General features: G+C 29.6%; 1 protein-coding gene across 2 annotated transcripts in view; it reads left to right on the forward strand.

The window, feature by feature from the left end:
- Window positions 1-16,754, forward strand: part of LOC106459918 (dual 3',5'-cyclic-AMP and -GMP phosphodiesterase 11-like) — a 126,443-nt gene that overhangs the window by 76,010 nt on the left and 33,679 nt on the right. For both annotated transcript variants that reach the window (XM_022386494.1, XM_013919585.2), the window contains exons 3-13: window positions 2,189-2,350; window positions 2,645-2,734; window positions 5,613-5,750; window positions 6,088-6,158; window positions 6,303-6,366; window positions 8,337-8,384; window positions 9,496-9,639; window positions 10,600-10,743; window positions 11,542-11,688; window positions 14,458-14,565; window positions 16,336-16,445. In XM_022386494.1, coding sequence (XP_022242202.1) covers window positions 2,189-2,350; window positions 2,645-2,734; window positions 5,613-5,750; window positions 6,088-6,158; window positions 6,303-6,366; window positions 8,337-8,384; window positions 9,496-9,639; window positions 10,600-10,743; window positions 11,542-11,688; window positions 14,458-14,565; window positions 16,336-16,445 — 1,226 coding nt within the window. The remainder of the gene's footprint in view (window positions 1-2,188; window positions 2,351-2,644; window positions 2,735-5,612; window positions 5,751-6,087; window positions 6,159-6,302; window positions 6,367-8,336; window positions 8,385-9,495; window positions 9,640-10,599; window positions 10,744-11,541; window positions 11,689-14,457; window positions 14,566-16,335; window positions 16,446-16,754) is intronic.

Here is a 16,754-nt window from a genome sequence, read left to right on the forward strand (position 1 = left end):
TTCTTTCTCAATACAACTTTGCAATACACTTAATTTCCACAGTCACGCGATAACTTAAACAAACGCTATAATTCACAACGAACGATTCATGCGCTTGACTCAATTGTCCGTCTCTATCTCTGTCTGCAATTCAATTCCATTGTTGCTGTCACTTCGTGGCGGTCTTATATAGAAGAATACCGCACATCTAGTAAACACTCGAGCATTCAAGAACCTTCGAGAATATCATGACGTTACTAGCATCACGTGACTTCCGCTGTCGTAACAATATTTTTTTGTATTGTTTATGTGTTAAACTTTTTAAGAAATACCAGTAGTTGTTTGAATGCTTGGCAAATGTAATTATTCTTTTTTACACTTCCTATTATGTGAAAATCAATGTAATTATTCAAAAGAAATATGAAACAATACGGTATTATGGATATTGTCTAATAAATGTTCACAGATGATGATAAGACTATTATGAATGTGAAAAGAATGATCAGGAATTGTTTTACTAGGATTACGCAGAAGTGATCTAATACACCTCCTTGCACATCTGTACGGGTGACGACACTTTAGACTTTGATCAGGATGGCCTTAGTGTCCTTGCTTAGTTGAAACAGTTGTACGCGCAACACGTGCACAATGAACGTTTTTGTGATGAAACGTACCACGTAACGCTTATTTCGCCAGCTTATTATTTAAACCACTTGGTGTCATGTTCTGGTTTGGTTTGTTAGTGTATTGTTAAGCGCAAAGCTACACAGTGGGCTATATATGCTTTGTCCACCGCTACTAACGAACCATAAATTTTAGCTTTGTATGTCCTCGAACTTGCTGCTCAGCCACTAAGGGCGCTCGTTTAGATTAATTGATTTTACTCAAGTACGTAATTACCATGCAGAGAATTAACCCCTTAAAAAACGAATTCTTAAAATAAATTCACGATTAAAACACACGATATTACCGTTGAAAATTATCTTATTATAAATATGAAACTGGTGCGGAAAGCTGTTGCACATATTGTATATTCTGTGTTTATAATTTTTCCATTTTGTTACTGGCATTGTTTGAGAAAATTTTTGGTTTTCTGAAAAGGTGATATAAGTTTATAACGAAAATATTATCTAACTTAAAAATGCATTATAAACTTTGGAACTCTAAAAATAATTTCATTTAATGTGAACAATTATTATTGTAGATGAAAAATTGGGCTATGGAGGTTTGAGATAAAATAAATAATCCTCGTTCACGCACGATATGAGTAAAGTAATGCAAGGATCGTTCAAGGAACAATCAAATTTAGATACGATATCGTTTTATGCTATTTAAACTATGTGTTTTTATTGATGAGGTATAAAAGACTAAATTATACTTTTGCTTCGTTGCTCCACCTTTATTCTCTTTTGGAAATAGCTGAAATAATTAAGAACATGTTTTGATTAGATATTCCTATCTTCTTCTTCTTTTTTTTTTTTGCCTGCTTTCCAGTTAATCAGAGTGAAGCTTTGATGAATTCTATTTACACATTATGATATTACAGTTTGGAATTGTGGCCTTCGTTATTAAGTTTTTTTTTGTTTGTTTTTTTGCCCTTATTGTACGCTGATTTTATTCTTATCACAGAAACATCTTAGCTAGGCATACTTTTTGTATGTATTTTCTCTTCAGAAAATAGTTTTTGTGATATAAGTTTTTATACAAGACTTGGATAAATTGATTAAATATTATTAGAGTGATGCAGTTTTATTTATATTCATAACTTTAAGAAGAGTCTCAAATGTAAATTGTCATTACCCTGTTAACAGTATTAGACCAAGTAATTGAAATAGTTAATACTATAAAAATGTATTGTTTTCAATAATACAGAAGCATAAATTAAAAATAAGTTTTAAAAAGATAGATTTTAATTTTATTGCATCCTACACTTTTTTGTTTTTTGGAGTGCAACAAATTTAAAATAATAATTTACAACGCCATCTGTTGAACGTAATATAACCTACAAGATTTTCATAGTTTCGTAGCATAAACTACTCTGGCGTAATGTTAATGATGAATTGGTATTTATTTAAACATATTTATGCATATATATATACAATTGAATGCTCTCTCTCTCTCTCTCTCTCTATATATATATATATATTAGTTTGTTTTTTGTGTGTTTGAAAATATGTAACTGAATCATCAAAAAACTTAAATTTTTTAGGATGCAAGGTTCAATAACTTGATTGATCAGAAAACTGGCTACACCACCAGAAGCATGTTATGTATGCCAATATCCAACATTGAAGGGGAAGTTATGGGTGTGGCACAAGTCATCAACAAGAATGGACCTAATGGAGAGCCTTTTGATGATAATGATCAAATGGTACTTACATTTGGCTTATTATTAAATCACTGCTTGAAACTTGGTGTAAAATTGTTTGAAAGGAAAAGTTGGATACAACTTTACTTAAACATTTTTATAAAATCTATGAATCTTTTATTTTAGATCAATTAAGACAGGGCAACTTTTTCCTGTAAACCTACATCTAGGAATATAATAATGATTGCTTGGAAGAAATGTATATAATATTCATAGTTTCATCATTGTAGTTCAAAAATACAATAAAGTCAATGTAATCTAGGAAAGAATTCAGTAATTCATATTGTATTTGCACAGGTGTTTGCTCAGTACCTACAGTTTTGTGGAATTGGACTTCGGAATGCCCAGTTATATGAGCGTTCACAATTAGAAAACAAAAGAAATCAGGTAAATCCAATTTCTGTTGTAAGATGAATGCATTTGATTACATATTCCATGTACCTAAGTACTAATATATTTGAATCCTAATGCATTACTATATTAAGCAAGAAAGTCAGATATGTTTTCTACATAATTTCTATTGGTTATGAATTCTGTTGTAATGATTATTGAACAGTGATTTAAGTCTGTGTTTTTTGGTTGAATGAAAATTCAGAGTTTCGTGTCAAGGCCTTTTTAAGCTATTCTTCTCCAGCAGACATAAGTAGAAACATAGAAACCATAGACATGTTTGTAGTTTAAAAGTAGATAAAATGCCACGATAAGACAAAGGGAATCAACAATCAGATATATGAGGGTGTCCCTATCTTTCGTTTTTGGTAGAGGAATAGAGGGAATGGGCAGGAACTTTAAGACTGGAAGTTACTTATGTCACTTTAGTTTTTAAAAAAGAGGGTAGGTGTGATAAGTGTTGCCCTAGAAATTATAGTCCAGTTAGTCTTACCTTTGTACTGGATAAAATTCTAGAGAGTCTTGTAAAAGAAACTTTACAGAATTATTTAGTGAAATATAATATCAGAAATGAAAGCTAACATGCTTTCTTCAAAGGGAAATCTGTCAACTTTTTTTGAGTGATGTTATTTATTATGTAGACAAGGGAAAAGAAAGGCCTGGGATTTTTTATAAGATACTACACAAAAAATTAGCTAAGAAAATCACATCAGTATGGGTTGGGAAAAAAACAAGTTTAATTGGGTTGTAGGAATGTTAGAGGGGAGAATGCAAAATGTTGTTATTAATGAAGTCCAGTTGAACTCCAAAGACCCCTGTTACTAGTGGAGTACCTCAGGAGTCAGTGCTTGGGCCTTTGTTCCTTCTTAATATATATTAATGATATTGATAGGGGTATGATTAGAAAATTAGTAAAGTTTGCTGATGACAATAAACTATTGGGTATTTATAACTGTATTGAACCATTAAAGAAAGACTTGACTCAGTTGGTAACATGGACAGATAAATAGCAAATGATACTTAATTATAATAAGTACAAAGTAATGCATTTGGGTTGACATACTTTTGATCACTTTTTTAATATAGGAAATAACCAACTTAATAGCGTGAACTGAAGAAACAGATCTTGGCATAGTGGTATATAAGTCACTCAAGTCATGCTTTGTTGCTAGTAGTAAAGACAATTATTTCTCTATTGAAATCAATAGTTTGGTTACTTGAAATACTGTGTACAATTTTTATCTCTTTCTCTAAGAAAGGATATTGACTTATTGGAAAAGGTTCAGAGGTGGGCTAATAAGATGATTCCAGAGATGGAAGGGTTATTTTACAGGAATAAGTTAAGATTCCTTAACTTATATTCTCTTGAAAAAAGAAGGGTAAGGTATGATTTTATTGAAGTTTACAAGATTATCCAGAGGATCATTAGGATAAAGACTTCTGATTTCATTGTACTATCTTCTGAAGACAATAGGACAAGAGGAGGACACAAGCTTAAGATTTGGAAAAGACAGGCTAGGCCCCAGTTAACAGTATTTTATTTTTCTAACAAGGTGATTGATTTATGGAATGAGTTATAATTGGCAGTAATGAAGGTGAGTATTTTATGAGAGTTTTAGAGGGGAATTTATGATTTCCTCAAAAGTCAAGTGTGGGCTTAAATTTTTACATTTCCAAAAGTTGGGTGTGCAAGGACAGTCTTGAAGGACCAAATGGTCCCTTGCTGTTTCTAGGTAATGTTGTGTTAAATTTTGCATTTCTGGTTACTTGATAAGTTATGTATGACACTGAGCAATACATTATTTTTGAGATCAACATATAATGTACTCATAATCATCTTGAGTTTTACTAACCACTTTATAATCACAGTTATGTGTAGCATATAAATTACATTTATTTTCAAATTCAGTTTGCATTATTTCTTTTTTGAGATGCAGGCATCTGTTGGTACATAATCATATCGTTACACATATGCTAGAATGATTGATTAGCACATTATAAGGAATTCATTTGTCATTATTTCTTATTTCAGATGCAAGTGTCTATTGGCACATAATCATTATATTATCACATCATTATACATTTATTAAATTACAGACATAACTTCTAGTAATAATAACTTAAAAATTTCCTATTTTTTGTGCAATCGTCTTGTCAAAACTTGAACTACAGTTTATGATGTAAGACAACAGTCACATGATATTGGATGTATAAGGTGCTTATTGTTGATTAGTTTGTGATGTACAGTTATGTTAATTATTGTAACTATGTGTCACAACTGTACGCTGAGCTGAGGTGTATGAATGGTTAACTGGTGAGTTATAAAATGAGTTTTCATTATTCTTTTTATTAGCATTGCTTATACAGTCAGTATCATGTAGGTGACAATTTACCTGTGCCTGATGGATTTGCAACTCAGCATTGAATGTCAACTGTCCAGTGTTTATGAAATGTCTTGTGTAACTTGTCTTTATGTGTTAATAAACAGTTCCCATGATTACTGAATGTATCTTTATTGAGCTAGTTGAAGCTATTGTAGATGAACCAATTTCCATGTTACTGTTATAGAACAGATCATCACAACAGATACAGATGTGATGGTTATATATATATATACGACTGCTTCTATTAAACATTTTCTTTAAGCATTTCCCATTTGAAATACTTTTGAAAAATTAGTTTATAATTTTCTGACAAACTAAATGTCTATTTAAGTAGATGCAGTTTTCTGCAATTAAGGACCAGTTACTATTATCAAACTGAAGTTTCTAATTTATAGGTAATTATTTTATTTCTTGGATTTAAGAGAATTAAGTTTGTTACATCTACTCATTTAACACAACCCAAGTATGAAAATAAGTTTCTGTCTGCTTAGGTGCTTTTAGATCTTGCAAGAATGGTGTTTGAAGAACAGAGCACTATTGAACTTGTTGTTTACAGAATTATGACTCACACACAGTCTCTTCTTCAGTGTGAAAGATGCCAGGTATTACTTGTGGATGAAAGTACAAAGGTTAGGTTTGGGCTTTTACCTGTAATTGATATTGAAATTAGGTATAAGAAAAAATTAACTTTCAACCTTATATTACAATATTTACATGTCTATATCCATAAAAACTGATATTATTACATGTTTAAAAGTTATTTCCTTAATTGTAATTAATTTGGATGTTGAGATTTGATTGAAGAATTAGTTGTTAAAAAGTGGTTGAAATAATTAAAGAAATTTTAAGATCAAATTGTATTTTCTGTATTCGAATAAACTGTATTAATACATTGCAATAACTAGCACACATATAGTTATTGTATGAATATTTTCTCAAATGTGATGTGATTTTATATCACTTTAGGGAACATTTTCTCGAGTGTTTGACCTGGAAGCAAATGACTTAGAAGGTGAAGACTGTGGCTCTCGTACTAGGTAGCTGAAAACTTATTTTACTTACATTATTTTCAATTGATTATATTCCTAATTGTCTATATTATATTTATTTTTTTGTGAGTATTGAAACATTTTCTATGAGTATTGTTGATTAAATGATATTTATATTTATCTTTTTTTTAGTCCCTTTGAAGGAAGATTTCCTATCAATATTGGGATTACTGGGTTTGTGGCTACAACTGGTGAAGTAAGGAATCATTTATATAGAGCTCTGAGTTTGTCAAACTAGCTTTTGTTGTTTGTGTATCATATTAAAAAGAGTTAAATAACAGTTGAGATTCATATACACATTCAGTAAATTATTAAAAGACAAACAAAATGTGATATGTAATCCAAAGTTATTTCATTTACCAATTTTGAAGTTTTAACTTAACACAGATTGAATTAGTGAAACATAGAAATAAGTAATGCTGGTGAAAATGTATACTTGCACTAAAAATTTTATTTTATTTTATTAATCATCTTTCTGTATTTTGCAATGATGACTAAGTATCAAGCATATTAAATAACTAAGTTAGCCATAATATTCATCTAGAGATTCCATTGTCAAAAGGGTAATTATATGCAGATGAGTGCCCATTATGAATATTACTATTATTTTACCTGAAGTTTAATTCACAAAGAATTCTGGAAGTTATTAATAACAAATATTTGAATATTTATAAAACAGGTAATATTGGTATGGAGAGCTATTTTCCCAATTACTCTTTTTGATTTTATTTCCCATGCAATATATTTCTTACATCTAACAAAAAACAAGTTTTTAATTCTCTATGAAAAGTGTAATTAAATTGTTTGTTTTTAATAGAGCATAATGTTTGACATTATTCAGCTTTTTATACTTTATTTGTAGAATGATGAAACAAGAAAATAAATACATATATTTGCATATTTTTATAGCATTAGAAACGATTATTAAACTAAATTTTTTTAACTATATTTCAACTTTCATTTTCAAGGATTCTTTTCTTAAACATAAGATGACCAAATTTTTGAAACTATACACCGTGACATTACAGTGATGGGAGGGGCAACATGCAATCAAGGCAATTTGTATGAGAATATGTTGACATAATACAAATTGAAAAACCAACTTATTATAGCTATTTTAAGTTTTTCTGCTAAATATATTGAATATAAGAATAAAGGGTTTCTGTAGTCACAAAACTACAAATAACACCAGAATACTACTAACTGCCAAAGTATTAAAATAATAAAAATAAAACATGCTGTTGTAATCTGTGTTTAATACGTTGTATAATGAATGATTATGTTTAAAGTTCACAAAATTGAAAGTTGAAAAAAAAAGCAATATTAATTAATGTGATTATTTGCTGACCAAGCAGGACAGTTGTAAAATGACTAAGAAGTGCATAACATTTAAAAATCATTTTTTCGAAAAATTTGAATATATTCTTGTTCAAACAGTAGTTGTTAGGGTGCCAGAACAGAAAGCTGGAATGTCTGACCACTCTGGTTACATTTAATGTGAGAGTTAAGACAATGTTTTAATTGAAACTGGAAGAAAATGTACTAAAATTCTAATAGGTAATATAAATAATTCACACTAAAGCATAATTCAGATGATAAAATCTCTTTTTTTTTAAACAAATATCGTGTTCTCACATACCAAATAGAAATATTATTAGCAAAATTAACACTTTAGAACTGTATTTTTTCATTTAATAATTATTTAATCAGAATTTGTATCTTTCTAATCTCATTTGTTTTGTAAGGTTAAGGTATATTTTAACCAGTTTATTAGAAAATTCATAAGGATAGGAAAACATTTACTTATCACTTTAACATAAACTATATCTACTGGTGTGTTGCACCCAGATGTTTTAAAATTTTACATATATTTATTAATTTATTCTCGTAATGCTGTTATGAGAATGCTCAGTCATGTGTTTTAGCACAAGCTTGGTATAATGATGTACAAGTTGTAAATTTAAAAAAAAATAAGAATTTACTAGAAAACAGAAGGTAAAGAAAGGTTGAGGAAAAAGACCAGTTGATGGGTTATTTATCACATTTTGTCAGAACCTTCACATTAACATATGCTAATCCGTTAACATAAGTAGTCTGTCTTAAACCATATAAAAAGTTTGTATAGTTGTGGCATGTTCTGTCATGTTAATTACTTATTGTCCACAGGTGCTCAACATTCCTGATGCTTATAAAGATGACAGGTTTGATGCTTCTGTAAGTATCTTGATGTATGTGTTTGTCCTATAACTTTTTACCTAGAAAATGTTTGAAAAAAACTTGTGTAGTTGTAATGATGGTTATGTTTAATACAATGATATAGTAACTTCTTTTTTTTTTCATTTCATGAAATGCCTTTTACATATATAAGCTCTGAAATTATCTAAATGGACAGTACTGATATGTGTCTTAGTTATATACTGTAATTCTTGGCACAGTTTGATATATGTGTAGTGACAAATGATGCACACTCATATGTTTCTGTCTCATTGTAAAAAGAAAAGAAAATCCTTGCTTTAAAAATGAAATATCAGGCAGTCTGCCAGGCATTGCCATGGGCAAGATTTTACCTGCTTCTTTTGTTTTAGGGAACTGTTGCTTTTGGGTTAGGTACATTTGTCAAGAATAAAGATTGCATCTTCAAAGGAAGAAAAAGTTGTTAGTTACTGCTTGGTGGCATTCTTCCAACTTTCTGGCACAGGATTTTCGAGACATTTGATTGTGAAAGGACCACACAAACTGTCTACCATTTAATTGTTGATATATTTGAATTAGCATTTCTCTTTTATACTGTGACAGTGTTTTTTATTGTTTTTTCACAAAATTATTAAGGATTTTTGTTTTTTTATGTAGGCAACCAACTATATAGACAGTAACAAGAAACACATACTTATTCATTTTGAACAATAAGTTTTTAAATACCTATTTTATGAGGCTATTTGTTGTTTTATTATATACACTTTAGTTGAATACTCAAACGTTTAACAAGTCCAAGCCCAAGTAATTAGTTTCTTGTAAGACTCTCTTGATTCTTAAAATTTATCATTATCTTGACAAATTGTTTGGAACTAGAACAAATATACAAGTATTGAGTGGTTTCATAAAAATAATTTTAAAGTAATACAACTGTAAATTACTTTAACAGAGTTTTTTTTTAATTTATTTTATGATCAAATAATATAGCAAACAAAATTACATTATGTATATGTTCTTAAAAAGTACAAAGTGCAATAATCCAAAATTAAGTTGGACTGGAAATTTCTTAGACTGCTTGACACTTGCACTTTAAAGCCTAAGGTTTGCAGATCCATCCATCTTGATGCTCCAGGTTGATGAGGGCAGCTCATTCCGTCACTGCAGTATCTTGTGCATGCCCATTTGGAATGCCAACCAAAAGATCATTGGGGTGAGTCAGCTGATCAACAAACTTAATGGAACACCTTTCAACAAAAATGATGAAAATCTCTTTGAGGTGAGAAACTGTTTAAATTCAAGCAAAAGCTACACAAAATATTTTTTCACAAAGAAGAAATGTTTAAGTACTAGAACATTGCATTTGTTTTGTTTTTTTATGAACAAGAGTACCTTTTTAGAAACTGGTTATTTTTCCTATTTCCCAATTTGTTGATATGGTTTTAATTTAAAATTATGAGTTGTTTTTTTCAATAAACCAAACATTTTGTGCTATAACAAGGAGATTTTTATGTTACTTATGTTATTTGCAACATTTCTCTGTGGCTTCCAAATTCACAAAATTATAAATTGTTTTGATTTGTACCAGAGGCTATTTTAAAGAACTTTTACAACCACAAAAGCAAGAGGTTAAAATGTGTACAACATTGTAATGTTCCCTGGAGTGCACTGAGCATTATTTTATTTATTTATTTATTTATTGTTCATTTGCTTTTTGGGATGCAAAAGTCAATTTTTTGAAAATGTTAGTTAGATATACATACTTTATTATATTAGATGTTCAGGAAACTTTTATTAAAATTTTATATAATGATGCTAAAATCTACATCATATTATAGCATCAATTATTATACATAAAATATAGAGAAAAGTTTGCAGTCCTGCAACTCTCCATACAAAAATGTAACTACACAAAATTCAATTTCCAACTGCACATTGAAGTACACAAAATTGTCTGAGCTGGATGTTAGAATAGCCCGTGATTTTTCCATTTAGTAAATAACAAGATAAGATTTTATCATTTTGATAAATGCACTATCAAGCCTTGTATAAAAAAGTAATTATGTTATTGTAACATGCTAGAATTTTACTCTAAATACAAATGTAATTTACAACATGAATAGAAAAGTGTATTGAGGTATTAGAGTATCATTTCATGGTTTACACAAATTGACAATTTGATTTTTGTATGTTTTGTGATACTCAATTTGTTAACTAAATCTAATATTTTTGTTTTTAGGCATTTGCTATTTTCTGTGGTATGGGTATTCACAATACTCAAATGTATGAGAAAGCTATAAAGGCTATGGCCAAGCAAAGAGTAACATTGGAAGTGCTGTCTTACCATGCTACTTCTCCATATGAAGAAGCCCTGGAACTTAGTGTGGGAGACCTTTCTCTTCTAATTGAATGTTACTAATTAAATCTCTCTCAAGGGAGTTAGTTTAAATATAATTGTAATTAGTTTTTAAGAGATCAACATTTAATAAAAAATTTTAAAAAGTTCTAAAACTAAACACACACATTGAAATGAAGTTAAAAGTCAGTTTGCTAAGGTGAATTGCAAATAACCACATATAAATTAGCTTAATTAATTTGTAGTTGTCAACGTTTTGTCAAACTGATTGTTTTTCTAGTTTAAAAAAAATATTTATCATCGTAATTTGTCTTTATTTTGTCACAATGAGTATTTCTATATGTTACTGAGATTTGAATAAATTTTACTTGTGTTATTTGGTATAATGTAAAGAATATTAAAAGTACCAGTATATCTTTGGTCGTTTTAAAAAAATTCTTCCCATTTTTGTATATGATGTTTGGAAAATATACAGGTTAAAAAAATCAAGTTAAGACAAAAATTACAAAAAGCTATAACCCAAGTGCTTTCAAAACGTGGACATCTCTTCATCAGAGGCAAAGTGGGAATTATGTTAGCATTTAATGTGAAGTCTCCTCTAATTAGGTATATTAAAAAGTATTAATTTGAAAATTATTTGATATGTAATTATATAAATTCTTAAAGAAAACATTGTGAAAATTGAGTTTTAAATTTTTGGTACATGTATTACTTATCTCTAAATTCAAGTTTATTACTTTTACAAAATAAAATATGTATTTGTTAGTGCTATATATGAATTTTGTTTTGTAATACTTATATGGATATGATGTTTTACTTTTACAGTTTGTTGTAATCCCATCTACTCAAGCATACAAATTGCATGACCTCAAGTTTAATGATTTTAGTCTTGAGGATGAGCATATGTGCAAAGCTTGTTTGCGAATGTTTATTGACTTAGACCTGATAGAGCGCTTCCACATTGAATACAAGGTAACTATCAAGAATGGAATAGATTTTGATTTATTGTGATTCATTGTGTTCATAGACTGAAGGCCCGGCATGGCCAGGTGGTTAAGGCACTCGACTCACAATCTGAGGGTTGCAGGTTCGAATCCCCATCACACCAAATATGCTCGCCCTTTCAGCTGCTGGAGCGTTATAATGTCACAGTCAATCCCACTATTCGTTGGTAAAAGAGTAGCCCAAGAGTTGGCGGTGGGTGGTGATGACTAGCTGCCTTCCCTCTAGTCTTACACTGCAAAATTAGGGACGGCTAGCGCAGATAGCCCTCGTGTAGCTTTGCGTGAAATTAAAAAACAAACAAACAAAACAAACATAGACTGATATAATTTTCTTTTATTGTTCTAAATATTGGTGTTATTTCTATATGGACTACATTTATGAATTTAATTAGCAGATTTGTCTACATAAATTAACTTGGAACCAACAATACATTTAGAATCACTCAGTGGTCATGCATGTACTAGATCAAATGAATAGAATCAAAGTTTGTGAGAATATTATATTTATGTACCTTTTTTAGGGTTTAGTAACATCTTGTGTTTGCAGATGAAATGTAACTCAGATAATCAGTCTCAACTGATAAGTTTATTTATTGTAAGTTTTGTAACAGTTACTGTAGATTTTTTGTTGTTGTTTATTTTAAACTATAGTAAAAGATAACATAGAAAACATACACGAATTTCATCTACAGAGCATATTCGAGTGCAGTATTTTTTTCTTAGAGTGTGTATTGCCTCTGAATTATGTAAATAACATGCTCTAAAGTAAAATGTATTTAATTAGATTGTATCAGTAACTGTTATGATCAGGGTTAGGTTCTTATAGAAAATAGTGAATGAACTGTATAAGATTACCCAACATGAAGATAAAAAAAGATAAAATTCAAACCCACCAAAACTACTGTTCAAAGTGGGAAACGGAGCAGGTGGGAGCATTAAAAATAGTCCAATTTCAAGCCTAACACTGGTTCTGAATCTGTATGCTTCTAGAAATTTAAATACAGTAATCAAGTTTCATTTATTTACCAACCTGCACACTAATGAATAGTCCTTAGGATTACCAGAAGGTGGCTCTTCTTTATGATGCTAGATGAGTAGAACCCAACAACTAGAGCAACGGGTGTTCAAGCTCAATAATTGGAGTGAAGATAAATTGGAGTTCATTAACATTGGAGCAGATGACAGTAGGAATGAATAATATTATATATATATATTTCAGCACTAATATACAGGCATTTATTACAGAGAAACAAATAAAGATGCCAATGAAAAAACTAAAATATAAAATAATAATAATTGTGCTAAGGACTATGAAGTAAATTTCATTTTTTGCCAAAAAAAAACAATTATACTCGTGGGATTTAATAACCAATGCACTTATTGTCGAGCTCCTTTCACTAGACCTTTTCCCAAGGTTTGTTTGTAGCAACACTTCTCAGAGAGAGAACATTGTTGACCACATTTTGCTTATTTTTTAGACATATTCTTATGTTCAATTACTTTGTGAAATAATAATTAATTATTGGCCAAGTTTGCTGATAAGCTTTTTGAAGGTTTTGCTGACAGAAAGTGATTCTTTATTTTTTACTGGAATTTACATAGCTTTTTTCCTTTTTTTGTTGGTAATTGTTAGGGTTAAAATGAAATGCTCATAGTAACTTCCATTTTATATGTACATAATGTACATAAAAAGGATTAATTGTTTGTAAGTTGAATGTTTGGGAATGCTAAATGAACAATCATAGAAAGTGTAGACAAATCCAACTAACATTAAGTATAAGAGGGGTCATCGCTGAAGGCTCATGCAGGTAAGATTTGCATTTGAAAATATATTGGTATTAGTAAAAATAAATATTTTTTAAATATTTATCACACATATGTCTAATACTACTGTTGGTTTTTAAGGAATTAACATATAAGCATGGTATTCAACAACTTGATCAGTGAGCATTCCTTTATGAAGCTAAGGAGAATCTTTGAAAGTATATCATTACTTATAAGTTGTGTTATCAATTATTTATAATCTTTTAAATCAGTGTGTCTTTAGATGTGTACAGAAATATCAGGAAAGAAAGAAAGAGTTTAAATTTCATCATATACCTAAGTTAATCCATTTTAGTGGTCATGCTGTCATTATAGAAATCAGTGAAAGGAAAGATTATTTTAACTGTAGTAGTAACATAAATATGAAGACTTTGTCAGAGTTCTTTTACATTTCTAATAGTAGGAATTGGAGAACTAAGAATGAGTATTAAATCCTAGCTATTTTCAAAATATATGTTAAGTAATTTCTTGGTTATACATTAAAGAAATATGAAATTTTGAGAGTACAAAACTAAAAACTAGAATTGTATTCTAAACATACGCACCAGATAAAAAGTAAGCTCAATAATTAGTTAAGTTTTTATAATAGTAAATTATTTATCACTTACCTGTATGACATAATCATGGTAATTTTCAACAGCCACAGAAACTTAGATTTAGATCACTTATACATGTAAGTATAACATAATATTTTTAATGTAACTGTAGAATATAAGAATACTGATCTCTTGCTTGTATGACATAATTAAGGTAATCTTTATAACCTAGAACCTAGAACATTTATCACCTACGGTCAGGTTCTGGATAACTATCCTCATTAGGCAGTTGCAGGTGTCAAGATTTTTAAGTTACTTTTAGTTTATTTGTTTAGTACTTTTTCTTCAATGTACCCATTTTATGGTCTTAATTCTAGGTTTTATGCAGATGGTTGTTAAGTGTCAAGAAAAATTACCGACAAGTAACATATCATAATTGGAGACATGCTTTCAATGTGGGACAAGTAATGTTTGCAATTCTTACGGTAAGCTCATAAGACACAGAAAAATGCATGTTTTTATTTACATATTGTAAATAGGAAAAATAAACCCTGATTTAAGAATAAAATAAACTTCATGTTAAGAAAGCTTTAAGTTCAATTATTGAGCTTTATGGTGTTAAAAACTGTTCAGTGATAAGCTTGAGGGTTTATAATGCAAGAATGCAGGGTTCAGCACCTACAGCAAACACAGTAGAGATAGATAGATTACTGTGCATCTTTGAGTTGAAACAAATAAACAGACCTCCAATATTAGTGTTCTTCAGAGTGCACTCTTTTACTAGACTCTTAGTTTAGGCTTTTTAACTGAAGTTTTGTATGAATATAGCAGTGACTTACAAACATAATCCTGTTGATCTTTATTGGCAGACGAAAAAAAAACTTTCTGACAGGCAACATTTTGTACTGGTTATGTATAAGAAAAGTTATGGGAAAAATATAGTAAACTGTGCAAGAGGTTTTATTTTAACTTATTTCTTGGCAGTATTTTACTGGTTTTTAAATTAAACAAAAGACAAATAGATAGTCACTAGATTTTTTTTTACTTTATTTAATTTTTTTTTTTCAAGAATAACATAAAATTCACTGTTGTCAATTTAGATGTAGTAAGCTTACAGAAAAACACTTTTATTGTTGGTCTGAAAATCTGAAAGAAGCACATTCTGTTCGCATATGCAGAATACTGTGAAATTCACTGCTTCGCACTGGGAAGTATTATAAGTCTTATGTCAAGTTAGTAAGCTATTTATATTTGAAATTGATTAGTAAGTGCTGAGCAACGAGTTAAGTGTGACTTGTGAAATCCTAGTATCATCTATTTATATTGTTAAATAAATCAAGTTTGTATTTTTCTTTATTGATTACCTGTTGTCTTTAATAGTTCAGATTTTGTAACAGATAGATGAACTGGTTGTAAATGTTCATAATGATGAAAAGCAGTTATGTACAGGTACCATTATTTGTTCAATATTTAGTAGCAGAATTATGTTTCAGCAAAGAAACCTGATAATGCCAGACTTAAAAAGTAATGCTATAAATAGGGGCAGGGACTGCCCCTTCCACTGTTCTGAGCTGTAGCATATGAACCATTTTTCTGATGCAAAGGTACCTATGTTGTTAGCAGCACTACATATCACTTTTATTTATCATTGGCCAATTGGCTTCATATATTTTGCTACCAATCTTGCTTAGTTGAATTCTAATTTGCTTATCCATTTGAATTTGATCTTTGGGAAGTCTTCTTGAGGCCGATGTTCTCTAGCAATGCCACTGGACAAAGATGTCATCCAGTCATAGGTGTCACTCTTCTAAGACTACATAATGGTTTCTGAGATGCTTCCTTCAACATTTGATAACATTTTTTGAAAAAATGCATTATACAATTTATGTTTTATGAAGAATCATTGAACCAAAAAAAAATAAACACGTTAAAGATTACTACAACTTTATTCAAGTTATCACTTCAGAATGTTTTGTGCACACAGAATTTTTTTCTCTTTTCAAACTGTAAGAACAGCACACAAATTTATTTTTTGTCAGATTTTGGATCAAAGATATCATTCTTAATATGTTTGTAGACCTTATGATGAAAAATATACATTTATAAAACTTGCCTTATTTTTTATATTTGCAAAACATGTCTCTTTAAAAAAATGAAATATAAAAAATTATGCTTATATGTGGTCAGTTGTTAATCAACAATTGCATGTTAAAGACTCAGGAACATCTTTTTCCTCTCTCTCTTCTTTTTACCAGAATACTCAACTGTGGAGAGTCCTGGGAGAATTAGAGACATTAGCCCTTATTGTAGCTTGCTTGTGCCATGATCTAGACCACAGAGGAACCAACAATTCTTTCCAAATCAAGTAAACATTTTTATGAATTATCTTGCTAATGAAAAAAAATAATAAACAAAGTTATGTTTAGAATATGTATTTTTAAATGTTTTTATATAATATAAATTCAAATCACAAATATTTCCAAGCATTATTATAGTATTGTAAGTGGAAATTCTAATATTATGTTTAACACTTTTTATCAAGAGCTATAAAGTATTTTATATCTGATCTTAAGAAGTATGTATAGCTACATGTGAAGAAGTATACACTGAGCAAATTGGAATCTAGAATAGGTAAGGTGGTACTTACCTGTTGATCTTTAGAAAATATACTGCT

Source organism: Limulus polyphemus, unplaced genomic scaffold, assembly GCF_000517525.1.
Source record: "Limulus polyphemus unplaced genomic scaffold, Limulus_polyphemus-2.1.2 Scaffold681, whole genome shotgun sequence".
Lineage (NCBI taxonomy): Eukaryota > Metazoa > Arthropoda > Merostomata > Xiphosura > Limulidae > Limulus > Limulus polyphemus.